The sequence below is a fragment of the Oryza brachyantha genome, chromosome 3 (assembly GCF_000231095.2).
Source record: "Oryza brachyantha chromosome 3, ObraRS2, whole genome shotgun sequence".
Classification (NCBI taxonomy): Eukaryota; Viridiplantae; Streptophyta; class Magnoliopsida; order Poales; family Poaceae; genus Oryza; species Oryza brachyantha.
In genome coordinates, this window is record NC_023165.2 from 21830756 (window position 1) to 21856546 (window position 25791).

Here is a 25791-nt window from a genome sequence, read left to right on the forward strand (position 1 = left end):
ACCCCTCCGTCCCAAAATAAACCAATTTTTCACTTTTTACCTTCAATTTTTGACTCTTCGTCTTATTAAAAAAAATTTACGATTGATATTTTTGTTTTTATTAGATGATAAATCATGAATAGTACTTTACGTATGACTAATTTTTTCTAATTTTCTAAAATTTTTTTAAATAAGACAGATGGTTAAACGTTGGACACGAAAATCAAACAAAAATCAGAGAATTCGTTTTTTTAGACAGAGGGAGTAAAATAGAGGAAGTAATAAAAAAATTGACAGAAAAAAAAAAGCATCCCCAGTACTAAAAGAATGAAAGGACTCCTGCTATTTAAGGGCCACCCCCTAGCCCTACCTCTAGTCTCCCAAAGAGCCACCATCCCATAATATATCACCACACTTCCTGCCTCCTCCCAGAAAGCACACCACTCACTCTTCTCCCCTGGAGCTTCACTGTCCCCAGCAATGCCCACCATCCCCTCTTCTCCCCTCCTCCTGTCCTTCCAAGATGTTTGCTGACTTCTCTGCTGCTGCCATGGAGCTTGGTGAGGTGCTGGGCTTGCAGGGCCTCGCGGTTCCATCCACCAAGGAGAGCGATATGAGCCTCATCAAGAGAGCTGGTAGCTTCACCCAGGCTGCTGCTGCTGCTGCGTCCTACCCTTCCCCTTTTCTTGATGAACAGAAGATGCTCAGATTCGCCAAGGCTGCTCACACGTTGCCCTCAGGTTTGGCCTTTGCTTGCTCATCGCCACATACACTTCCATAGTTCCATGGTAGTAAGCTAGTAATAGTGTAGAAGCAAAGTGATACACTGATGCATATGGATGGTCTTTCTCTGCAACTCATGATGGACCAGTGTTTCTCTGTTCACCTGCACAAATGAGAGGAAAAAAGGTCAGAAAAGAAAGATCAAGTGAAACATTTATTGAACCTGATGAGCTCTCATGAGTGCTACTGAACCGGTAGGAGTCATGGGGATGAGCACAACCCTGGGGCCCCCTTCCCAAACCAAGGCTGTTTCAGTTCATTGCTTTTTGTTTTTTTTTTAACTTTATACTTTTGTCTTGACACGGCGCATGCCTTAGCCATCCATATCTCAAGATAAGGTTATTTAGTAGTATACCAAACTTAAATGTTTTTCTTGATTCACACAGGTTTGGATTTTGGAAGGGAAAATGAGCAAAGATTCCTGTTATCTAGGACGAAGAGGCCGTTCACTCCCTCACAGTGGATGGAGCTGGAGCACCAAGCTCTCATCTACAAGTATCTCAATGCAAAGGCCCCTATACCTTCCAGCCTGCTCATTTCGATAAGCAAAAGCTTCAGATCATCAGCTAACAGAAGTAAGTATTCAAACCCAAATATCTTGATGCCTTTTGTAATCCTCAGAACTCACATTGCCATATCCTCAGAACTGTTTACATATACTACATATTACTGCATGTCTGCATATGCATGAAAACACCTTTTAGAGCATAAATGAGATGAACAGAAATATTGGTTTTTATGTCATCTCGAAACGACTATTCATCAAGTTAATATATGTCGGTTAAGTGCACATAAAGGATACTGCTTCCACAAACTGAGTATTAACACAAGGAGCTGTGTAAAGGCTATCTCAAGTATATGTTCTCACCAGTTTAGATTTAGTATGATAGAAGGCAATGTGATACATAAAAATTCATTCAATACATGACATACTTGCTTGTAATACTGCAGTGAGTTGGAGGCCTCTCTATCAAGGCTTCCCAAATGCAGACTCTGACCCAGAACCTGGAAGATGCCGTCGAACAGATGGCAAGAAATGGCGATGCTCAAAGGAGGCCATGGCCGACCACAAGTATTGTGAGAGGCACATCAACAGAAACCGCCACCGTTCAAGAAAGCCTGTGGAAAACCAAAGTAGAAAGACTGTGAAAGAGACGCCGTGTGCTGGCTCATTGCCATCTTCTGTCGGGCAGGGCAGCTTCAAGAAGGCAAAAGTTAATGAGATGAAGCCAGGCAGTGTCAGCTATTGGACAGATAGTTTAAACAGGTTAATATATCCTCAAACTTGGTTTAATATTCTCACTTGAAGTACAAATATTTCAGTGTTATAGGCTGAATCACAGTATTCCCTTCCCCACATTTTTGCATCGCTTATTAACGGTTTAAGGTTTTCTGGTACATTTTCATGATAGATGACTCTGAAAAAAGAAGTCACACTGAAAAACATATAGGGTTGTATTATAAAATCGAAAAAGGAATAAAATGCTGCAATATATAGTCAGACAGGAAGGAAAATAATAGTATTATTTCAATTCAAATAGAAAGTAATAGTCATTTAATCTGAAAATACGTTACACATTTGCAGGACAATGGTGGGTAAAGAGAAAGGAAGCAAAGCTGCTGAAGAAAACAATGCCCCACTGCTAAATTTGACGAGCCAACAGCCCACATTGTCCCTGCTCTCTCAGCTGAAGCAACAGAACAAAGGGGAGAAGTTCAGTCCAACAGTAGACAGTGAATCAGTCTCTTCAAATACCATTTTGAAGCCTTGGGAAAGCAGCAACCAGCAGAGCAGTAAAAACATTTCTTTCACCAAGATGCATGATCGTGGATGCCTTCAGTCAGTCCTTCAGAGTTTCAGCCTGCCTAAGGATGAGAAGATGGAGTTTCAGAAAAGCAAAGATTCCAGCGCAATGCCCATTCCAACCTTCTATTCCTCACCAGAAGGCCCACGTGTCAGCTGCCATACATCCAACATGGCACAGATGCAAGAGGATAGCATCTCAAGTTCTTGGGAGATGCCTCAGGGTGGGCCTCTAGGAGAGATCTTGACAAACTCCAAAAACATAGACGACTTGGCCATGAAACCTGAAGCAAGGCCATATGGTTGGTTACTGAATCTTGAGGACCATGCAATGTAAATCTTCAGCGAAAATGAAGATCAAGGTGTTCAGGAAGGTCTGTTAGGAACTCAACATGGGATAGCTTTAATACTTTTGCCCACCCATGCTTGTTTCTCTTCTTTCTGTTCTTAAGCTCCTGCAATGTAACACCAGCTAATTGCGATTTTTAGTTTTCTTATGAATTCAGTTGTATCATTGAAAAAACAATCTGCCTCTAATCACATTTATTAGCTAGAAGCCCATATGTTTACTCGGCTGAACGACGAAAAGAAACCATATGGACTCAATCTCACATGGTGAGCCCATAGGAGAGTGAGACTCACGACTGTAAGGTAGTGTCATTATTGCAGAGGATACTCTGATGCACAACCTGGATTGCAGCGGGTCACAAAATTTTCATGCACGAGTTCCAGCATAACTATTCCAAGGATCTCAATATTTGGACAGCTTGAGTTTAGGCCTTATTTAGTTCCCAAATTTTTTTTTCCAAAAACATCACATCGAATTTTTGGACACCTAAATAAAGCATTAAACATAGATGAACCAAAAAACTAATTGCACAGTTATGAAAGAAATCATGGGACGAATCTTTTGAGCCTAATTAGTCTATAATTAGCCTTAAGTGATACACTTACCAACATATGCTAATGACGGATTAATTAGGCTCAAAAGATTCGTCTCACGGTTTCTAGGCTAGCCGTGAAATTCGTTTTTTCATTCGTATCCGAAAACCCCTTTCGATATCCGGTCAAACGTTCGATGTGATGTTTTGGTAAAAAATTTTGACAACTAAATACCACCTTAATGTCCATGAGTCTGTCAAACATGCAGGACCACATTGATTGCCCGGTAGCCCACAACATTCGTTATCTCAATAGTCAGGCCCTTATTAGTTCCCAAAAACTTTTTCAAAGAACATCACATCGAATCTTTGAACACTTTTGTCTCGCGGTTTCTAGGTGGAATCTAAACTTTGTTCTTTCACTCGTGTCCAAAAATCCTTTCCAATATCCAATCAAACATTTAATGTAACCTTTTTGCCAAAAGTTTTTGCCAACTAAACACCACCTTAATGCGACATACTGTACAACAGCTAAGTGCCTGTTTAGTTGGCCAAAAGTTTTGTGGTTTTGCAAAAAAATTTAGAACATGGCAGGTTTTGGCATTTTTGGGTACTAAACACCCAAAATATTTTGCCATCATCCATGTGAACACATGAAAATGCAGCCAAAAATACCCCTAATAAATGCCCAATGTGAACATTTAAATCACAAATAGGTGGCACATACATGCAGTTTGTAACCAGAACTGGAGCCAACAAGAGAGCAGAAAACAAGACACATTTTTACATCATACATATGTCAGCCATGGATGAAATGGAAAATATGAAGGTGCTGCCTAAAACTTTACAATCACATAATACGAACCTACAACTGAGCTGATACAACAACCATGTTATGGTTAGCATAGCAGTGCAGACTTCAAAGCGCGAACATATTACAACATAACTTACAAATAGATGGTCCTCAAACATAAAAAGCAGCCGCCAACAAAAAGTTACAAGTACAGCGCGTAGAGTTCAACCCGCAAGCATAGCAAGTGCAATGGAATCGCGAAATTCGTTCATGTTTAGACATTCATCTGGGACTTCTTCCGCATCAGGCTGGTGGGCAGCAGCCTCTTCAGGCACAAAGTCAGGGTCCCGATCACACCTTGCAAAGTCCTTGTCCCGAAGCCCACTAACTCTCATGAAATTATGCAGAGCACAACATGCAACTATGATTTGGTTTTGCTTCCTAGGTGAGTATGATGGGATGTTGCATAAAATCCACCACTTCATTTTCAAAACTCCAAATGACCTTTCAATGACATTTCGTAGATATGAGTGCTCATAGTTAAAGGTCTCTTCTTTACCTTCTGGTGAAGGGGAGTCGCCGTACTCCTGGAGGTGGTACTTGGTACCCTTGTATGGTGCAAGATAACCTGGTCGATTAGTGTACCCAGAGTCCACGAGGTAGTACTTCCCTGCAATTCACAACATACAGTCACTTATCATTATGCAAGTACCATTTGTACAATGCACACTCGATATGAATTACCATACCTGCAGGAGGATGTGGGAACACATGTCTGTACGTAGACATGTCATCCTCGAACACTCGCATGTCGTGTACTGATCCCGGCCATCCAGCAAGCACAAAAGTGAATCTCATGTCGAAGTCGCAGGCAGACATCACATTTTGGGTTGTAATTCCTTTTCGACTTAAGTGCTGCACAAACTTAGTACTAGGGACGACACAGGGCACGTGCGTCCCATCGATGGCCCCAATGCAGTCTTTGAACCAAGGATGGAACCTCCCACTGCCGACTTTCCGATGCAGCACTTCAAAATGCTTGTCCTGTGGCTTAATGAGGTCCACAGCTAGCTTAACCATGCACTGCAAAACTTTGTTAAACATGACACTAACAGTTGGCATTGAACGCTTAAATCTGTCCTCCGCCTGCCTACAAGACTGTGGTGCATCTACCATCCATAGGAAAAGGCCCAACGCTTCTATGGACATTGACTTCGATGACGATGTGAGGCCATACGACTGCACCAACATATCATGAAGACGAAGAAACATACGCGGACTCATTCTAAACATGTTGTAACACCTCTGACTATCTTCCAATTTGTCATTCACTCATTCCAAACCTGACTCTTTAACAGTCCTATAAGGGCCTCTATTGAGGTGCTTGTCAATGTGGATAGTATATTGGAACATACCGTAAACCCACCCCTCGTCGTCGTCTTCTAAGCACGCAACCACAAGGTCCTCAAAGTCGTCATCAGAGATGGCCTTTTCTTCATCTTCGACTGCTGCGGTCAGCCCCTGCACAACATATAATTTGGAAGCATTAGTACCGAACTACAAAATAGGACGTGGCATACTCGTGGCCCTTCAATATATATTACAGGCACACACCAACTCCACTTTCAAACATAGCGACTATGGCAATGTTATTACCATGACGAACATTAAAGACCAAGTTCACACTTAGACCCGTACATCAAACAAACCTAGCAAAAGACAACAACACTACATGAACCGAATGTAGAGAGGGTGTTCAAGTTGTCCACCTCGGCATGAGACTTGATGATGATAACACGTCCTTCGGGAACAGTGCGAATGAACAAGTCCATGACCTTTTCATTCTTGATGACCTCGACGACACCTCGAAATAACTCAGGTGTCGTTCTTGGGTCGACCCCACACTCCTCAGCCAGCTTCACCACTTGGGCCACCTTGTTTTCACGGGCAACTACCCGCTGCCGAGCTTGCGCCCCTCGCTGCTCTAGGATTGTCTGCAGGACATTAACTTTACTTCGAGCAATTTCGATGTACTCATTCATGGTCTTCTGCATGGCTCGAACTGTAGGACTCTTCGACCTATTTAAGAGAAACGAACGAATTCAAATACAGCACAGAAGCGAAAAGGGGGGAAATCTTTGTTTTTTAATTAAAAGAACAACTACATTGAAATTGCATTGGTTCAGACTTAGACAGTCGCATAAAGGTCGCCAAAATTTGATCATAAAATGGGTTGAATCAGCATCAAGAAGCGCCTCTTTCTTTTGTCGCCAAAGCCACATTAGAACAGGCAAATACAATTATCGACAGAAAAAATTGAGTTGCAGCGGGCTCAGACACGCACAAAGGTCATCAAAGGTTGGTCCTTGATTGATTGAATCAAGTCAGGATCGAGAAACAACAGTCTTCGGTCGTCACAGCCACACTACAAACAACGCAAATGCAAGAACCAAACCAGAAACATAAAAAGAGCAAAAAAAAAAACTGACATTCATACAGAAATACCATCGCAAAGTTCACTCTCGCACTGTGGTGCCGTCGTGCAGAAATTTCTCGGCTTTCACACAGAAACCAAACCAAATCAAATCAACTCGGACACGATGATGCGCTGCGGTGGCTCAGACACGCACAAAGGTCAGCACGATTTTTGGTCCTTGAACAAATCAAGTCTCAGCATCGAGAAACGAAGTTTTTCTTTTGTCATCACAGCCACGCGAGGCAACAAAATGCGCGATCATTCATCACATGAGAAACAGCAAGGAAGTATCAATGGCAAAGGCTTCGTCTAATCCAGATGCCAGACACTTCCACGAAACAAATCTATATCACAGAGGAGTCAGGAAAGACGATTGAAATGGAGAACAAAACGCTTAACAGAATCACCAAATCTCTCAATGCAGGGGAAACAAAACCGAGCTAAATCCACAGCGACCCAAAACAAACTGGTTCAAAACAAAAACGAAAAGCTGATTCCATTCGAGCTGAACCGTCCCACCTCACCCGCCGGCCGGCCGGCCGGCCCGACGGCGACCTCCCTCTCCGTGCCGTGGCACCGCCGCCGCAGCCGCCACTCGGCTCAAGTACTCGACGCTTTGCGAAATGCTTTGCTAGGGTTTGGGCTTGTGGGAGATGACATGAGATCTCGCCCGTCGGTTCCTCGGGCCAGCCACCGGCTAGGCCGCGGCCCATCTCCAAGGCCCACAAAACAATCACCTCCTACTCCGAAGCAGATAAGAGGGATGAAAATAATATTTTTTAGTACTAAAATATATGATTCAATTCATTATTTCTATCATTTGAATTATTAGAAACTAATTAGATGTTTAGAGAATAAATCTTTCAATTACAAATTAAAAAATGACTAACTAAAAGGAACCTTTTGGTATCTCCTTAACTAGTCTTTGGTAAACTGCGTAGAAAAGTTATTTTTTTGGTCGGATGTAGTGTGTGTATATATATGAATTTAATTTTACTAACTTTTGCCAGTGACGTATGTATTTTAAGTAGCTACTGAATAGTTAAATATATAAATATAAAAGATTCTGACAAAACTCTCCCTAAAAATCATAAAACAATGCTGTTTCCGATCGCTTCCATTCTTGTCAGTATATCCGACACTATCTCTGAATTTCATCTCATCCAACTCCTAGAAGCTAAGTATACTGTTTCGATTAGGGTTACTGAACTTTCGTCAGCGCTTCCAAAGAATCCATCGAGTCGGCATCCCGCATCAGCCATCAGGTCACCCTGGTTACAAACTAAACACTTGAGAATCGGATTGGATTTCCTCACCATAATTTTCCTCGTCGACCGATCTTGCAGGCATTGATCATCACAAAAGTGAAAGATTTTGTCTTCATGCCCTTGGATCGACACCTGACCAGTTCCAGACGTGTTAGATTTTCGCGTAGAAACAAATCTGAATTTTACCACTACTGCATGCGTTGCTGCGATCGAACTAATTAAGGTAGATAGCTTCTAGTAGCAGCCAAACGAGGTCACTGTCGGATGGATGGCTAAATTAACCTACCTGTGCCCTGTTGTGAAGAGTAAGCTAAACCAGATTTCAACCCGGCCAACCTCCGAAAAAAAAATACAACAAATTGCCGAACTGTTCTTATCCATCGCCATTTGCGTGTTCCTGATGGAGTAAATCGATCTGAAGCTGGAAGTCCACGAGCGAATTGGAATTCCATTCCATTCGACCATTACCTTTCCATGGGCTCGTGCATTGGACTGTGACACCTCCAGCACTGTACACAATTTTGTCTCTTGCTGTAATTAATTAGTGTGACTAGCTTGTCAACATATCTTCTTCATGTGTGATTCCTAAGGCAAGCCGGACAGAAGAACTAAACTATTTGCTAGCTATAAAATTTATATATGTCATCAGTAGATAACGTAGAGTTAACTTATATAATAATAATATATAAACATATACTAAATCTATGCTTCAACTGGTTTGTGTAGCCTTATTTTTTCTCCATTCACATAAATATAAAATGATATGATAATTTTTAAAACCTTTTCGTAGTGCTTACTAGTGATCGCTTTTACCGGTCATAGATAGATCGATATAACTTATACATGCTGGTAAAAAAAAAAGATATAACTTATACATGCTCTGGGTTTTGACTCCTGTGGTGTCGTACGCAGCCTAGCGTCAAGGTCGTGATAACATATACCTTCACGTGTGCAAACTCTTCGAGGCTGCATGCATGCCATGTGTAGGTTCCGTTTTTTTTTTCCTTCTCATAAACATAAACAACGCCGGCCATGGCCAATTTGCCATTTCGATCGGTCATCACGGCAGCACGTACGCCGAACACGACAGCAACTGAATACGGTTAGCGCTATCGATCGATCAGCATGAGGTAAACCATTTCTGATCTACTCCCAACTTTAACCGTCGTGTAACAACTGGCAGACCAAACAACAACAATTCATCCGTTAATCAAGGCAGAGATGAGAGGACAGTGATCGGTCGATGACAGAGAAATTTACCAGCGGATCTCTAGAACAAATTCATCGAAAGAGCCTCGTCTTTTTGTTTCTGCTGGTTTTTATAGGATAAAATTTAAATTTTTAGTATTATATTTAGAGTTGATTTCGAGAGTTTTTTAGAGCATTTTTATCGTTCTTAAAGAAGTACTAGGTACTACGAGATACCAAATAAATCTAACCGTTAATTTGTTAGGGCTATGATCGGAAGAATAATTTGTTAGGGCTATGATCGAAAGAAATAAAAAGAATAGAGCCCACACAACCGGCGTCTCGTCCGACAGCCATGTCGCCGTCGTCGTCGCGGGTTCGGGCGGCGTCCGGCCAGTGCGCCGCCGTCGTCCCCGTGTGTCCCAGCGGCGTCCGACGGTCGCGCCGTCGTCTTCGTCTCATGTCCCGGCAGCCTCTCCTCCCCTCCCGTTCCCTCTCCCCTCTCTCTCCCCGATGGCGTCGCGGGTCCGGCCGTCGTCACCGCGCGTCCGGGGGTGTCCAGCGACCGTGTCCCTGGCTTCGTCTCGCGTCCCGGCAACCTCTCTCTCCCCTCACGTTCTCTCTCCCCGGTGGCGTCGCGCGTCCGGGCGCGTCCAGTGGCCACGCCGCCATCTTCTTCGCAGGTCCAGGCGGTGTCCGGCGGCCACGCCGCCGTCTTCGTCTCTCATCCCGGCAGCCTCTCTCTCCCCTCCCATTCTCTCTCCCCTCTCTCTCCCCGGTGGCGGCGTGCAGATGGCGTGTGAGTCGACGGGCAAAATTACTTTTTTACCCTCCCGATCCTAATTACCATGTACGGACCCCTCGTAGTACCGATAGGTACCAGTGAATGGGAGCCCTTCAATCGAAACCAATCAACGGCTACGATTTATTACTTCTTGGTACTTGGTACTGCTTAATTAACCGTAGAATTTCTCTTTCTTTATAATAGTTTATTTACAGTTTTGGTTTTTAGATCATTAAAAAGCACATAAATAAAATGTTTGTGTTGTTTGCTTTTTTTCTTTGAAAAAAATGAAACAATCTCACCATAAAAAGTTTCAAAGAAACGTCGATCAGATGGATGATGCGAAGAAGAAGCTGCAGCGCAACCACATGCAGTTAGACTTTGCGGTTAGCTGCCGGGCGGCCGGCCGGGCTGCGTGCGTGGGTACGTATGTCTGTTCCAGTTGCCACGCCGAAAGGGAAAACTGACAGGGGAGAGAGGAAGAGACCTGACGGTCAGGCCATTGCAGTGTCCACGTCGGCGATGGGCGATCAAATGAGACCCCGTTGCTTGCCCACCCTGACATGCACCTCGACGACGTCGCGTATCCTATCTGGCTTTAATTTCTCGCTTGCTGCTATAAAAACTGCAGCGAGAACAGCGCGAGATGGATCGTCCAACCGCGACTGCGTCCCCGGAGCCGCCAAGAACCTAGCTTGACTACTCTGCTGCACTAGCTAGCTATCTCGAGGAGAGAGAGAGAGAGAGAGAGAGAGAGAGAGAGAGAGATGAGGCCGGGAGCGGCGGCGGCGAGCGGCGGCACGGTGGCGTTCGCGTGGGAGCACGAGCCGGGGGTGTCCAAGCTGCTGCAGAGCGCGACGACGACGACGACGAAGCCAGCGCCGCCACCACCGCCGGCGGCGGAGGAGGAGGAAGACGGAGAAAGGGCGGCGCCCCCGGTGGCGAGGACGAAGCAGGCGGCGGCGCACAGGATACGCGTGCGGCCGCCGCCGGGGGCGCCGTGGAGGGGCCGGCGTGGCGGCGCCGTGGTGCGGCCGGAGGAGGACCCGTTCCTCGCGGCGTTCCTGGCCTGCACCGAGCGCGGGAGGAAGAAGGCGCCCCACAAGCTGCTTGGGCTCGGGCTCGGGCTAGGGCTCTCCTGCAAGGGACCCGGTGACGTGGTGCAGAGCGTGGTGAGGCTGGCAAAGATGCCTCACTCCCTGAACGACGATGATTGAATCGCACCATTTTTTCTGGTCTCTGATGATTATCTGTGAATCAAGATTAGTTCGCGATGTGTCTTTGAAAGGAAACAGATTAAAGTTCGTGATATTAAGGTTTCTCTCCCACCTTCTAAGTTTCGCAAAATGGGTTTTTGTTTTTACATTTTCCCCTCTTTCTAATCGGTAAGAGATGAGGAAATCCGGGTGCATATCCGACATATGATTTCGGGCTACCAAAATCAACCATTTCAAATATTGGTACTGCTAAAATTTTGATAGACAACAAATTAAACTAAAACTTATCATCACAACATTACCAATAAGTTGTACTCACGAAACTATACCAAAATTTAGTTTGGTATCAAACTAAATACAACCATGGTGCCGCCACAGAAATACATAGAGCAGCGGCGAAAAAAAATGACAAACACATGAAAGATCAACTTGGGCCCATTAAAATCAAAGCCACAAAGTTTTCTTGTGAGAAAATGCCCCGTGGTGGGCCGGGGCCGTATCGATTGGTGTGTGGTGGGCTTTTAACTCCGGATTCGGCCTTCTCCATCTCATGGACTCACGCCGCTCTGGCCCGTATGGCCTTTCGTTCTGAAAGGCGTATTCGTGTTGGCCCATCAACCATTTCGGCGACGTGTACACGAACTGTCCCTGGGTTCATATTATGGGTCGGAGCAGAAACATATCCAACACAATACCCTCATGAATACTTGACCCGTACCTGAATTGCTTAGCGGGCAAAATATTATACCTATATCCAACGGGTGTTTGAGTATACACTGGGTACACGGTGGGTATTTTGAAATAAATATATCTTTACTTTCTTATCCAATATACATAAAAAAATAGTAAAAGGGAACAATGAAGTCAAAATTACAAATAAAAAGAACAATGATATCAAAATCATAGTATCACACTTAAAAATAGTGAACTACCAACCAAACCATAGTATCACACTTAAAAATATATGGCTATTTATATGGGCAAATTGGAGGGAAAATTATATTTTTGGGTCAGGCGTGGGTTACCTACGGGTAAAAATTAAAACCCGGCCGCTACCCATTAGGTAGTCGGGTCGAGGACGGGTACGTTCACGGTCAAAAAATTACGCTCATACATATGCTCGTCGGATCAGGTACTCACGGGTACCCATACCCATATTTTCCTTTGTGTGTGGGTCGGATACCATTTTGGCGACATGTACACTGGATTTATATATATTTTTTCAAAATACAGTATAAACACAGACACTTGAAACGGGCACATCATCTATCACCGAAAGAATAATTAGCCCTAAATCCGATCATTTGTATCAAGTCTAGGATGTAAACCTATCTGGAATCTAACTAGTTGAGCTAAACCCACCTCTCGATATATATTCAATTTTTTAATTACACAAGAGACGTATGTGCACATATACCACTGCACACGATATCTACGTACCCGTGGACGTGTTCCCTAATTTATGCTCATAAGAAGTTCATTTGGCGGTGATTGGAAATGTATACTGTGGAATATATTAACGACCAAATTAAACTCACTGTTAGATGAAACTGAAACTAGACTCTTAAACAGTAAAACAAACCCACTGTATCTTCGCTTCTGTTTATATTTATGAGTCAAAATTTAAATTTTTTAACTTAAAATCGAGAGTTGATTTTGAGATTTTTTGTAATTATAGTTTATTTCTCAGCCATGGTTATTAGACCGCTAAGAGAACACATACCCACAATATCAATATATATATATATATATATATATATATATAAAATTCACAAATTACTTTCTTTTGCAAATATACCATTTGGCCGATCACCCTCAAACTCTCAGTTTCTAGACCTAAAGATACACATTTTTAGATAAAGTTGAGAGTAAATACAACTGAATAAATTCTATCCGAGCTCTAGTTTTTATTAAGGTGGTTGTTGTAAGAGCGCATACATACCAAGATGAAACTAGAACAAAATGAAGCGGGTGCCACTGTTTTTCTTTTCTCTACTTGGAAGTAAGTTTAGTTTATTGTCGATAGACTAAAGGGTGCACATATGATCAAAATAGATGCGATGTTTAGCTTAAAAAAATTTCTGAACCAGATTCATGAACACCCCTGTCTTGGTCGTCTATCATGTATGTAGTTCCGCCCATGGCACATAAAGAAAAGCAAGTGCGGATAGATAAATAGGAGTGAGGGGCAACACAACCACTCGCATCCATGTCCTCCTATGCTTGTTTCAAGGCACGGTGCACATACAAAAATAAACACAGTCAACACATGGAGGATCTACTCATGTGCAGACGACGAGAAAAAAAGGTACTATGTTCCGTAGCAAGGTCAGGTTAAGTTAAAGAACCAGACCACTTGTTTGTCTTATATACAGCTACCAAAACTGAAATTTTCTAAAACTTAATTTGAGAATTATTTTCAAAGTCTTTCATATAGTAGTTCCTTTCAACAATGACTTTTTAAGTTGCTCACAACACAAATATGAAAAATGTAACCATAAATTACCCTTTTTATGCTAGTAACTCGTTAATTTGGTGTATTATCAACATACTCTTCTAAAAAAAAGAAAGGAGAATCAGAAGTACATAGTACAAGCAGTGATAGTATCGCTGTATCAGAACGACGACGCAGTGGTCACACACAAGTTCACAACTGAGCTACACGACAGGTTTGTTTTTTTGTTTATAGCATGGCACTTTGGTGCTTTGTCGCTCTCGTGTCTGCACGTGCAGAGGCGGATGGCACAGCAGGACAAACAAAGACGTTTTTTTTTTTTTTTTTTTTTTTTTTGCCTGAGAGCATCCAAGGCAGCTGCTAGCTGCTGGAAGCTGGAAGCTGCAAATGACAACAAAGCAGATTGGACACAGGGCAAAGAAGGCTGCTTGCTAATAAGCTGCTGCTGCTTCAGAGGTGTTGGAGGAGACATGCATGTTTGCCATGTTAGATCAGGGTGTAGGATCCATTTTAGAGGACAAACAAATGGGACTAGATTGTCCTTCACCGAACCACGAACTGTTCATGGATAATTTCATGCTTCAACGCTTCTCTTTGTCTCTTTTCGTTCAAGCGGCAATTACGCAAGATTCAGTACTGTCTTTAAACAATAATGCGCTCTACGGATCAACTGCAAGGATATATTTAGACGAGTAACATTTCGTTGTATATTATGTATGTGCAATTCAGTCAGGATGACATATTCCCGGCCACAAGTTCATGACTCTGTTTATAATATATATCATCTTTTTAAACATGATAGATGATATAATGGGCAAAGTCATGCACCAAGGATGCCACCCCACCCTAACCGTGCTTACTCTTGCAGCACTAGTTATTTTCTTTTTTTTTCTCTTGTGTGAGAAGCAACACTCATTTGATTAAGGCCTCGTTTAGTTCCCAAATTTTTTTTTTCAAAAATATCACATCGAATTTTTAGACACCTAAATAAAGCATTAAATATAAATGAACCAAAAAAATAATTGCACAGTTATGTAAGAAATCTTGAGACGAATCTTTTGAGCCTAATTAGTTCATGATTAGTCATAAGTGCTACAGTAACCAACATGTGCTAACGATGGATTAATTAGGCTCAAAAGATTCGTCTCGCGGTTTCTAGTCTAGCCGTGAAATTTGTTTTTTTATTCGTGTCCAAAAATCCCTTCCAACATCCGGTCAATCGTTCGATGTGATGATTTTGCTAAAAAAATTTGGCAATTATACACCACCTAAATGACGGTATATGCTCTTCCTTTCTCGTACAACCTTACATTCCCACTTTCCTATTTTTTTTAAAAGAAACAAAATAACTAAAAAGCAAGCGCACGCTGTTTGTTACGCCGAAAAATTTTCAGTTTACTACGAACAGTCAGACTGTTTCTTTATCAAATTTATTACGCCTTCCAAATGGTTCCCTAAATGTTTTATGTCGTTGACTTTTTTATACATGTTTGACTATTCGTTTTATTTAAAAATTTTCATAATTATTAATTATGTTTATATCATTTCATTTATTGTTAAATATAATTTTATGCATATATATAGCTTTATATATTCGACAAAAAAATTGAATAAGATGAATAGTAAAAATTTATAAAAAAATCAATAACGTCAAATATTTATTAATTTGTGCTCCACTACTAAATATTTCACGAAAAAACACACCAAGGACAAAGAAGGCCGCATCATAAACAGTCTCTCTTCCACCAGTATGGCTATATCACCACAGTGCCAAACCAGCAAATATTTCGGTCGAATTAATGGCCGAAAAGCTGCATCCATATATATGTACACTTGTCCATGCAACACAGCAACAGCTATAGCCCCTGACTTAGTTACTGTTGTTTACCTGGGAATAAAAGTACACTGCATGCACTCAGAATTCCATCATGCATAACAGAATCATCTCCACAGCAATTAATATTAACTTAATTATCTTTTCACATAAACAAAGCATCAGCTTAGCCTTTGCATTTGATTGTAACTTAATTAGCCTCCAAAATGTGGACGTAGTACTCTGCAACCGGCGGTGCCTAAACCTAACCGCTGTTACATGTTTGCAACTATTGGAGCACATGCTGCTGTTGCAACTGCCCCCGTTATCCTTTACGAGATTTTGCTTCGGTCCAACAAAAATACCTCAAGGTACGGTACCTTGAGTTACCAAATCGTTTTCTATCATTGGTTCTAGTGGTTCTGGCTGAATAGGACGTGCGCTATTAGATCTAACTATCAGAAATAATTTAATACCACGAGGTACTTTTTTTGGACTGAAACAAATCTTATCCTTCTTCACATAGGAATGAAAGCTACCAGCTTGGACCATTTGATCTATATATTAATATATGTATATGCACACATTTGGTTTATGTTCAATGCCCAAGGAAGAAGACATACGAGATTTCTCCCTTGGACATTGCTATTCAATTATAGATTTTGGTCCAAGGACACTATTATTTGGGGGCAGGATATTTCAACAAGAATGGGTGCACTGGTTTTTGGTCGCTGCTGACATGTTTAATGGGTGCTCACTTTGTTCAAAACTGATTTACTTTTATTAAGTACAGCCTCCTCCGTTATTTCTAGAATAGTTTCAGAAATAAGCCAGAGAGACCTCATGCCGAGTCAGGGTAAAACGAACTTTTATTCAGAATAATCCAGACCTAGTTCTGAAAAACTTAGTGTGATTTGATGGTCATTGAGATACCAATACATATTAAAATTTTAAAAATAACTATATATCGGTAATTACTGATGATAATAAAATTTCTCTCCTTTCATTTTTCTCAAACATGGTATAAATACATACATACGTAAATATACACACATCTATACACATGCAACCTACTCCTACGAGACCTCCAAGAGACTAGATCGGTATATTTGATATTATCAAAGTCATCACAGTCATCTAGATACATACAATTACGCCGTTTGTCATTAAAAAGAACAATCAATCATAAATATAAGTACTCGTGCTAAGTCTAAGGGTCATTATTTAGCTTTTTAAAGAATGTAAATAAAAAATAATTTGTGAATAAACATTTTATGTACACGTTTTTAGCGATCTAAAAATAAATTCTGAAAAATAAATGATGATAAAAAAGACCTCAAAATCAACTCTAAGGTTAAAAATTTAAACTTTGGCTTATAATCATCCAACAGAAATGTACCGCCCCACAAAACCTAACCCAGCTAAGCTCTACCCATCTTCCATGACTAGATTTCACACGGTTCCACTTGCACCAATCCAACATTTCTAGTTCCCACGATTCTACGCTATCCAATTCTATGACTTTAAACAACAAAAATCATGAAAACCCTTCACCTTGAGAGGGGAAAAGAATTAAAAATACATACAAGGCCTCCCCAATCTAAGGCCAAGGCAGGCGGGCACATGAAACAACAGCAGCACTGGGAGAGAGAGTGACAAAAAAAAAAATCCAGGAGCCACGACGGAGAGGGAGGTGTAGAGACCACATAATTGTACCGTGGACGGTACAAAGGGCAGCGTGCAACCCCACAGGACAAGCTAGAGGGGCAGTGGCGGTTGGGTGGGGGCATCAGTATCGGCCATCGGCCATGCGCGACGATCTGCCTCACCGCCGGCCCATTTAATGGCGCCACATGCCGCCCGGTGACGCCTCCACTCCCTCTCCTCTGCTCCCATTTTACAGTTTTCTGGTAGTCAACAAGCTGGCTATAGGATTCTTTATAATTTTTTTATAGCCCACTTATATAATGATTAGTTATTTATCTTTAATACAAGACCCACATATCTGTCTCACATGATATCTTGGTTCTTGTGCCTGAGCTGGCTATAAGGTTATAGCCAGCTTCTACTCTCTCTCCTTACTTCTCTCTTCCACATCAGCATTTAGCTGACTTATAGCCTGCTATTATACTTGCTCTAATACTCCCTCCATTACAAATTGAGTCTAGGTACAAAGACCAAGAATCTATTTAATTAGCATTGGAAAACTGAGTTACAAATTCCAAGCTACATGTACATCAAAGCTGATTGGGTAGATGAATGCAAGTATTTAATGTACGTGTTAACCAAAGGTTTTTTACACTATAATTAATACATAATAGACTCTCTTCTCTTATATGATGATTAATTTAAGATTTCTAGTTTTCTCTTATATGACTATCAATTTGGGATGGAGGGAGTACTTGCTCTGTTTCGTGTTACCGGCCGCTTTGAGTTTTATCCTAAACTGAATCATTTTGAGTTAACAAAGTTTATATGTGTAAAAAGATATAATGTTGTTATTAATGTATACCGTAAAAATATATTTGATAATAAATTCAATAAAAGAGAAAACTAAAAAAGGTACTGACAAACGCCCGCTTAGGTATAAAAAAATGTTATCGACGTGTGTAAATTCTATGAAATATTACCATGCAAATGACTTTGTTTAAGAAATATCATCATCATTAGGGTAATGTCCATCTCACGCCGTTAAATATATCGTTCATCTTATAGCACTTAACGGATGATTGTCGACAAAACCCTAACAGATAGCGGTGACTTTCTTAGACAAAGCTTTTTGCACTATGATATTTTCGTCGATAATATTTCTTACCAGTAACCAGGCGAGTAGTTGTGAGAGGCCGAGATTCATGGCACGAGACAAAGACACAAGTGCTAGAGATGGCTTGGATGCAAACTTTTTTTCCTTTTTTTTTATTGGTTTTCTGAATTTTCTCTCAGGGGCAAGCAGTGCGCAATGCCCATGCACCGGAGCATGTGCACGGCGATGGCGATTGGCGAAGACGTCAATGAGTGGCTGTTTGCACAGTTGCAGTTTTGCCCCCCTCTAACTGCCGCTTGATTTGGCTATTATCATCTCAGGTTTTCTGTCAGAGCAAGCTCCTGATCAAGATGAGACAGGATCGCCCATTTTTCAGTTTATTAGTAGTAGTATCACGGAAGGAAAACCAGCTCTAAATTTGTACTTCTTGTCTGAAGCGACTGAACACGATCTCCGGTAGGAAAATCAATCTGTGTAGTACGTAGCCGCTAGGGTTCTTCCAGTGTTGTCCCTGTTGGTCAGTGGTCGCTGAATATTTTAAGTCACGTTTTCTTCCGGTGTAGCCTAATTGTGGGCAAATATTTTAACACGTTGTGGCGACTTTCTGTGGTCTAATCTTGTGAGAGAATTCTTAGCTTTTTTTTCTTTTCTGGATATTTATTGCCCCCATAGCTGAAAGCCTAAAATTCGGAATCATTTCATTGCATCTTAGGGACGATTGTTTGGCTTATTAAGAAAAAAACCAAACGGCATATTTACAAATGAAAGTAATTTATGAATAGAAATTTTATATATGTATTCTTAATGATGTAAAAGCCAAGAATGGAAAATAAACTACGATGAAAAACCTTAAAATCTGTTTCAAATATAAGGTTAAAAATTTAAATTTTGGTTTATAAGCATAAGAAAAAGATGAGGCTAAACTTTCAGTTAAGTAGCAGTACAAGTGTACAGCCAGTACTAGTCTCCTTAATCTAAGAGCTAATTACCTATATTATATCATGGGGAGATGCAAAGAAGGTACTGTCAGTGCCAGCATTGGCTGCTTCTTTGACCCCCCACTAATTAATGATCAACTAGTAGCAGCAAAGGGTATCCTATACATGATGCCTTGTCCTTTAGTAGAGGACTTGGCTTTCCCCACAGAGTTCATTGGAAGCCACACCTATTTTCCATGCAGCTCAGATTCCAAATGTGTTAGTAGGATTGTTAGTTTTGTGAAATGGACAAGAACTGATTGCTTAATGAAAAAGGCTAAGCTTTGGTTTTATATATATCTGTCCATGCAACTTTGGTCCTGTGACTTTTTGAGACCACAGATTTGTCTGCTTCTGTTTACCTGGAATATGGTTTTGTTTCCTGGTGAATTTACAAGAAGAGTAAATGAGTAATGGACAGACAAACCCCATTTTTTATAGTCAGGCCAAGCACTCATCTGTAGTGTTCTTGTTCAGAGAGTTTTCAGGAGTGTAAAGCCTACACATTGATATGTTTAGTGTCTGTTAGGCCTCTTAACTGCTGCTCTTTTTAAGAAAGAATAAAAGTTTGTCCTTTCCAATCCATATGAGTAATATTTTGCCATTATCTAAAGACATAATATTTGCAGAATGAAAACATGGAGCTCAGGACAATAAAGAGACCAGGACATAGGAGTTAGGGGAAAAAAAGGTGAATTCCACATGAACCCTCAAATTATACAGATCCTCCATTTTTTTTTCTTAACCACACCCTTCCTCAGTCCACATCTCCCTCTTTATGTGGTCAACAAGATGTTGTTGTTGCCAATGTACAGTGTGAAGCAAGCATGTCACAGACAGTTTCTCTCCTGATCTCATCAAAGATGAGGGTCTCTATCCTGGTGCCAATCTCCATGGCCTCCAGCTTGAGCTCACTCCACTGTTGTATGGACTGGGAGAAGTCCTGCTCCATCATCCTTGGGATGCTGGAGATGTCCTCTGCAATCTTCTCCCAGGAGGAGATCTGCTCCTCTATGGACTTGCCGGCCCTGGCCATCTCTTCCTCATCTTCTTCTACCTCCATTGCACAAATCTTGCCATGGACATCGTAGGTGAAGCATGGTGAGGTGGCGCCGATGAAGTCTTCAGATGATGGAGGTGAGCTCCCTGAGGTCGAGGGCTTCTCATCCTCCCCTGTCAAATGTTAAGATGAAAAAGAAAAGAAAAATGTAAATCTTCAGATGGTAATAAACACCAAGAGTAATGGCAAAGTTGACACATTAAATGCGTGGTTAATTAACTTGGAGACATTAAAATATGTTAATCAAGGTGGTAATAAACAAGGGAGTAAAGCCAAATGTTGACACATTGAATGCTTAATGGAAGTACTGATGAGTTGGTAAAATGGTAAAGCGAGTGCAGAGTGCAGAGGGCACTGTGGAGGTCAGAGAACTTACAGCGGCAGTGCACAGGAGAAGAGTCGTCGGAGTGCAGCTCGAGGACGGAGACCGGGCTGAGCTGCCGCGACGAGTCGTCGACGTCCATGTCGGCCTTCCACCTCGCCGCCCGCTCGTCGTCGCCGCCGTCGTCGTTGTGGCCGAACTCCATGGCGCGGGGATCGCACTCGCCGCTGTATCCTGTGGACCGCCGGAGCCGGCGGAACTCGCGGCCGACGCCGGGGAAGCATCCGACGACGCCAAGATTGTCCCAGCGGAGCACCCTCCTCATGGCCTTGCTGCCCAGCACCTTGCCCAGCGCCGACCTCACGACACTCACGCCGCTCCCGCCGACACATCCACCGCCGCCGCTGCTTCTCCTCTTCTTGAACCCATGGTTGCAGAGCCTGAGCAGCCTCCGACAAGCGGCCACGGGGCAGCACGCTCCACCACCACCACCTCCTCCGCCGACACGACCCCGCCGCAGCCGCCTGATCGTGGCGGCCTCGACGAGGAACGGCTCCTGCTGCTCCTGCAGCAGCTCCGACAGCCTCCTCGCAGCCGCCATTGCCTCCTCCTCCTCCTCCACCCACCCACCCACACACAGAGCAGAAGGGCAGCTAGCTCACCAATCAAGAAGAAGACACCGCAAGCCTGCAGGGCAGGAGCAGACCGTCGTCCATGGGATGGGAGTGGAGGCCGGAGGGCTAGCCGAGGAGGAGTGGGAGAGGGGTTCTTGTTGGCATGTGAGGAGGAGGAGGAGGGAAGGCGATGCAAGAAGAAGCCAAGAGGAGGAGGATCATAGTATTCTCATATCCTGGGTGGGGGTGGGAGGTGGAGGAGGAGGAGGAGGCATCCGCTTCTGCTCTGCTCTGCGGTCGGGGTCCCCAGCATGGTTTGCTACTTGTTGGGTAGTGGAGAGAGAAGGAGAGGGGAGTGTGGCGTGGCGTGGCGTGGTGTGGTGTGGGGGTGTGCGCGTGTGGTCAGGCCATTGCCGCATGCGCGCGCGGCGGTGCGAGGCGAGGCGAGGGGAAGGAGAAGGCGAGAGAGCTCGTCTGATGCGATGCGGTCGCTGGCGTGTGTTTTTTTTCCCCCTTATTCTGTGGCTGGAACGTGAAGAAGAGCAGTTACCACTCTCTCTTTTTTTTTGTTAATTAATACCTGGAAACATGAAACATGGGGGTAGTTTTGGGAGATCAGGATTCTGCACGAATCATAAAGAAATGGGTCAACTTTGTTTGATTAGACGGGCACCTGAGGAGGGATCAGAGAACCAGGAATGCACAGAAACCTATAATATCGGTTGATGGCAGTAATCATAAAGCTGCACCAAAACACACTTCTCATTGTTAGGTTTAGGTATACTGAACACTGATAAAAGTGAGAAGATTAGTATTCTTAAGTCAACTATAAACATATTTTAAGTAGTTAAGAGATTTGAGATAAGAACATACTTAGAATGAGTCTAAATCTTAGAATTGTAAATCTAAAATAAATAAGTAAAGAACCACAATTTTGATTTAGTAAAACCTATCTACTGTCAACGGTGAGTCCTCTCCGAACCGCAGGAGATAGTTGCCCATCATACGGCTCACCAACTTCACTTGCCTCTAAGGGGGGCTCGCTCCGGGCGGGTTCGGATCACTTACTATACATGGCCCTACGAAGGGGTTAGGAGCGTTTTCAAGATGATTCTTTCTTTGTCGAGACGAAAAAGGAACCCATCTTTTCGATTGAAAAATGTGAGTCTGTTTTGCCCACTTTATCCATCCCCCTCTATCAAAATGATCAAAAAGGCATTTATAATTGTTCTATTCTAATTAATTTATTCTAATTAATTTAATCGATTTAATTCTTGTCCTCGTATTGAAATAATCGAGATTGATAAGGAGTTAGTTAATGATGTTTGATCATGTACTTTTTTGAGTCTCTATTTATTTTCAATTGGTATCTATGGCTTGATCACAAGCCGAAACATGGTTAGAGCTCTAATATGCCTTGAACTTAAGTGAGCTACGGATTTGTAGCCAGCTGCAGCATGGATTCCAAGACACAGTGTATGTGTGACATGATAGTATATGTTTAATAGATAGTTATTGTATGAATTGACTATTAGATTGATAATATATGAATTGAAGCTAGTAGTTGGCTATACTATTGGACTTGCTCTTATACCTCCGTAGCATAAAGAGTCAATTTGTTTTTATGTTCATTGTTTAACCATCCGTCCTAACTAAAAACTTTTATAGTTATTATTTTTATTATTGTTAGATGATAAAAATTAATAGTACTTTTATGCATAACTATTTTTTAATTTTTTCATAAATTTTTTAAGTAAAAATGGTTAAAATACAGTTAAATTGAAGTGGAGGTAATAGAGTTTAGCTAGAGAATTGATATATACCTAGGACCGTAAATCTAGACACATGTATTCTAGGACTGAGGGAGTATAAATTACAGCCTCGCCAAACATCATGTTCCTACTTGATGCATATAGGTTTTTCATCACCTAGCATGGCCTGCATGGCAAGGGTGATTTGTTAGAAGCTGGTCGCCTAGATGGTAGAGTTCGAGTAATCACATAAAAATGCCATCTTTTTGCAGATTTACAGCATGCATGGATCCATACTTGCAGCCTGAAATATTTAGAGTTGAGAGTTTGACTATGGAGTGAGTGGTGTGGAGGAGGCCCCCCCAGATCTCTCATCACTGCCCCTCTTCAGAGGGACAGCACAAGGGAGCACAGGTGCTACTATACTGCATATGCTACTCATCACTCCAATTTTCTATATGCCCCAGCAGCTTCTTGCACAGCACAGGACAAGGGGGCTCCATGGCTGCTGCACTGCATCTGCATGCATTTTTAAGCCTGTAAAAATCATAGCACAGCTAGTGACTTCTATGGTGTTTGAAAGATAGAGACAAGGGGCCACTACCTACACACACATAGCTCATGGCCGTGAAGCCTGTGAGTTTGTGTGTCAGCCTCCAACCAAGACTGTCCTCTCCTTCCCTCTCATTGGGGAGGAGGAGCCTTTTCTTTTCTTGTTGTGTAAAAATTTATTAGTGCTAGCTGAAAGTTCCAACGAGCCATGGACACACAGCTCAATGGGTCGGCAGGATGGAACTCAGATGAGGGCGTTGTTTGCATCTTAATTGGTTGTAGTGTGTCTGTTTTTGGGTGTATGTGTCTGTTTTTGGTCCCTTTGGATGGTGCACCCCTGATTCCCTGACATTCCATTTATATGAAAAAACTGAAAATGTGGATGCCTGAAATGCAATGTGGACTTGCAGCAGTGTGGCGATTCCTAGCCAGCAAACCAGCAAACCTTCTTTGACCATATGCCCAGTAGACAAGTGCTATAGTATCTCTGTTCTAAGATAAGTTTGTTTTTAAAGTAATTATTGTATTTGAGTTTGTGGAAACAAGTAATAAATATATTGAGAATATATAAAGTAGAGAATAATTATATTGAGATTTGATAAAGTTAAGGATATTTTAGTCTTTACTTTTAGCTTTTGTATTAGTAGGGGTGGAATGAGTAAACAATAAAGTTATTTTGAGGCATAGTGAGTAGATCTTTTTTACCATCCTTGAAAAAGTATCTCAAGGTACCATATTTTTTAATATAAAAAATGTGATATCTTGAGGTACCAAAAGTTTATACTAAAATTTTTGGTATCTTGAGCTACTTTTCAAGATGTTAAAATTATAATGACAGGATAATAACACTTCTACTTATCTGATGCACGTGCTAAGGGACAACTCATTAGCGTATGATTCGGTTGAGTGTTAACTACTACAAACCTAAAAATAGTTGCATTTGATTTTTCTCTAAAAACATTTTTAGATACAAAGTTCTCTAAAAACGACACACACACCGTTCGTGTCTGAAACGGTGTGCTACTAATGCTAGTAGAATAGTTCCAAACTAATCGCCCATGCTTAGCCGACGCTAGTGCCAATTTGTCTGCACGGCCAGAACAGTACTAGAATCGTGTGTGTAAGTGCAAAAGGCTGCGTTGGCGTGCGTACCCCGGCCGGGCGGGCGAGGAGCAGCGACGGAGCCGAATGGCGCGTATCCTTTTTCTCAACAGTTTCGGGGGGTGGTGACGAGTGATCTGACGGCTCACGGCGTACAGCAACGGCCCCGTTGCTGCTGTACTCGCCGGCTTCCTGTTCAATTCCGGCCGTACCCCCATGCTGTCTACTCCTGCCTCTCCACTGAAACCAAGAAACCAACCTCGCCCTCCTGCTTGTCACTCTCTCCGTCCACATCAGCTTAGCTCCTTTCGGTTTCTTTTATTATTTTCCTTTCTTAAGAAAAAAAAGAAAAAACATGAGAGAAAGAAGAAGAAGAGAAGAAATGGATACCAGCATGGGCTTGTTTTTGGGCCAAGCCCACTGCGGTTTTTTCAGTTTAGGGGGAGGAAAAGTGGCCTTGCTAAAAATCATCCGTGCAATTTTCTCCCTAAGATTTGGTTGTTTTTTTTTACCATCCAAGATTTGTGCTAGCTGTTATATAAGGAAAAAAAATTCATATGAGGTCCTTAACTTGCCAACTGATAGATTTTCGTCCTCCAACAGAAAAACAAGATGCAATGGATTACTCAACTGTTAAAACGGGTGCGAAATAAATCTTAAGACGGTTTGGATGACGGTTTCATCTGACGTGACGCTTGCATGGCTAATTTAACTCGGTCTTTGTCAGACGTGGCACATGAAGCAAAAGTTAATAACCAAAAAAATAAAACAAAATATATGTGGCAAGGATGGTTGGTAGGGAGAGAGGAAGTGGCGTTGACTCGTCATGGAGATAGAGAGGAGTGTAAGACCCACTGTTTTTTTTAACTCGTATATGGGTCTCATATTTTTTAAGTTTTTTACATTATGCATTTAATCAGGGTCTGAACCAGAAATTTATTAAGCCTAGGGCTTAATAATGAAATATAAATTTTTTGAATAAATTTTAACTTAAAATAGTAATTTTCTAATGCGATTTTTGGGCCAGGCGTGGGGCAGGCTGCCCAACGCCTGGTACCGCCCCTGCTGTCAATGACACATCACTAGACACCACGTCAGCCAAAACCATCATCTAAACCACCGATAGATCTCATTTGCATCGGTTTTGATAATTGGATGATCTATTGCATATAGTATTATGATTCAAGTTAAGAGACCGTCCTTAGAGCA

At 42.1% G+C, this 25791-nt stretch overlaps 4 protein-coding genes and 2 non-coding genes across 6 annotated transcripts; 2 read left to right on the plus strand and 4 right to left on the minus strand.

Moving 5' to 3' along the window:
- The first annotated feature begins 367 nt into the window (after positions 1-367).
- LOC102710478 (growth-regulating factor 9) lies at positions 368-3121 on the plus strand. The gene is made up of 4 exons (XM_006650340.3): positions 368-719; positions 1149-1337; positions 1714-2029; positions 2348-3121. The coding sequence occupies exons 1-4, from the start codon at positions 503-505 to the stop codon at positions 2901-2903; spliced, it is 1278 nt and encodes a 425-aa protein (XP_006650403.1). The 5' UTR covers positions 368-502; the 3' UTR covers positions 2904-3121.
- Positions 3122-4130: 1009 nt separating this feature from the next.
- Positions 4131-7288, minus strand: LOC102710769 (putative nuclease HARBI1). The gene is made up of 4 exons (XM_006650341.2): positions 7236-7288; positions 6010-6319; positions 4990-5761; positions 4131-4910 (listed from the first exon to the last, which is right to left on the minus strand). Exons 3-4 carry the CDS (start codon positions 5531-5533, stop codon positions 4465-4467), a joined length of 990 nt encoding a protein of 329 aa, XP_006650404.2. The 5' UTR covers positions 5534-5761; positions 6010-6319; positions 7236-7288; the 3' UTR covers positions 4131-4464.
- On the minus strand, positions 6568-6663 carry LOC121054016. Its single transcript, XR_005811483.1, has one exon. It is a non-coding gene; the product is annotated as a small nucleolar RNA snoR126 (small nucleolar RNA).
- On the minus strand, positions 6854-6952 carry LOC121054069. Its single transcript, XR_005811534.1, has one exon. It is a non-coding gene; the product is annotated as a small nucleolar RNA snoR126 (small nucleolar RNA).
- A 3265-nt stretch (positions 7289-10553) lies between the features above and the next one.
- LOC121053947 lies at positions 10554-11601 on the plus strand. The gene has a single exon (XM_040522620.1). The coding sequence runs from the start codon at positions 10724-10726 to the stop codon at positions 11171-11173; it is 450 nt and encodes a 149-aa protein (XP_040378554.1). The 5' UTR covers positions 10554-10723; the 3' UTR covers positions 11174-11601.
- Positions 11602-19716: 8115 nt separating this feature from the next.
- Positions 19717-21457, minus strand: LOC102715472. The gene is made up of 2 exons (XM_006651618.3): positions 20619-21457; positions 19717-20355 (listed from the first exon to the last, which is right to left on the minus strand). The coding sequence occupies exons 1-2, from the start codon at positions 21163-21165 to the stop codon at positions 19967-19969; spliced, it is 936 nt and encodes a 311-aa protein (XP_006651681.2). The 5' UTR covers positions 21166-21457; the 3' UTR covers positions 19717-19966.
- Between the last annotated feature and the right edge of the window lie 4334 nt (positions 21458-25791).

Excerpts from the sequence above, each read along its gene's own strand:
- LOC102710478 (XM_006650340.3), top strand. The coding sequence starts at position 503 with ATGTTTGCTGACTTCTCTGCTGCTGCCATGGAGCTTGGTGAGGTGCTG. Across the intron at positions 720-1,148 it reads TGCTCACACGTTGCCCTCAG|GTTTGGATTTTGGAAGGGAA; the intron begins GTTTGGCCTTTG and ends TGATTCACACAG. Across the intron at positions 2,030-2,347 it reads TGGACAGATAGTTTAAACAG|GACAATGGTGGGTAAAGAGA; the intron begins GTTAATATATCC and ends ACACATTTGCAG.
- LOC102710769 (XM_006650341.2), bottom strand. The coding sequence starts at position 5,533 with ATGTTTAGAATGAGTCCGCGTATGTTTCTTCGTCTTCATGATATGTTG. Across the intron at positions 4,911-4,989 it reads GTTCCCACATCCTCCTGCAG|GGAAGTACTACCTCGTGGAC; the intron begins GTATGGTAATTC and ends TGTGAATTGCAG.
- LOC121053947 (XM_040522620.1), top strand. The coding sequence starts at position 10,724 with ATGAGGCCGGGAGCGGCGGCGGCGAGCGGCGGCACGGTGGCGTTCGCG.
- LOC102715472 (XM_006651618.3), bottom strand. The coding sequence starts at position 21,165 with ATGGCGGCTGCGAGGAGGCTGTCGGAGCTGCTGCAGGAGCAGCAGGAG. Across the intron at positions 20,356-20,618 it reads TTCTCCTGTGCACTGCCGCT|GGGAGGATGAGAAGCCCTCG; the intron begins GTAAGTTCTCTG and ends AACATTTGACAG.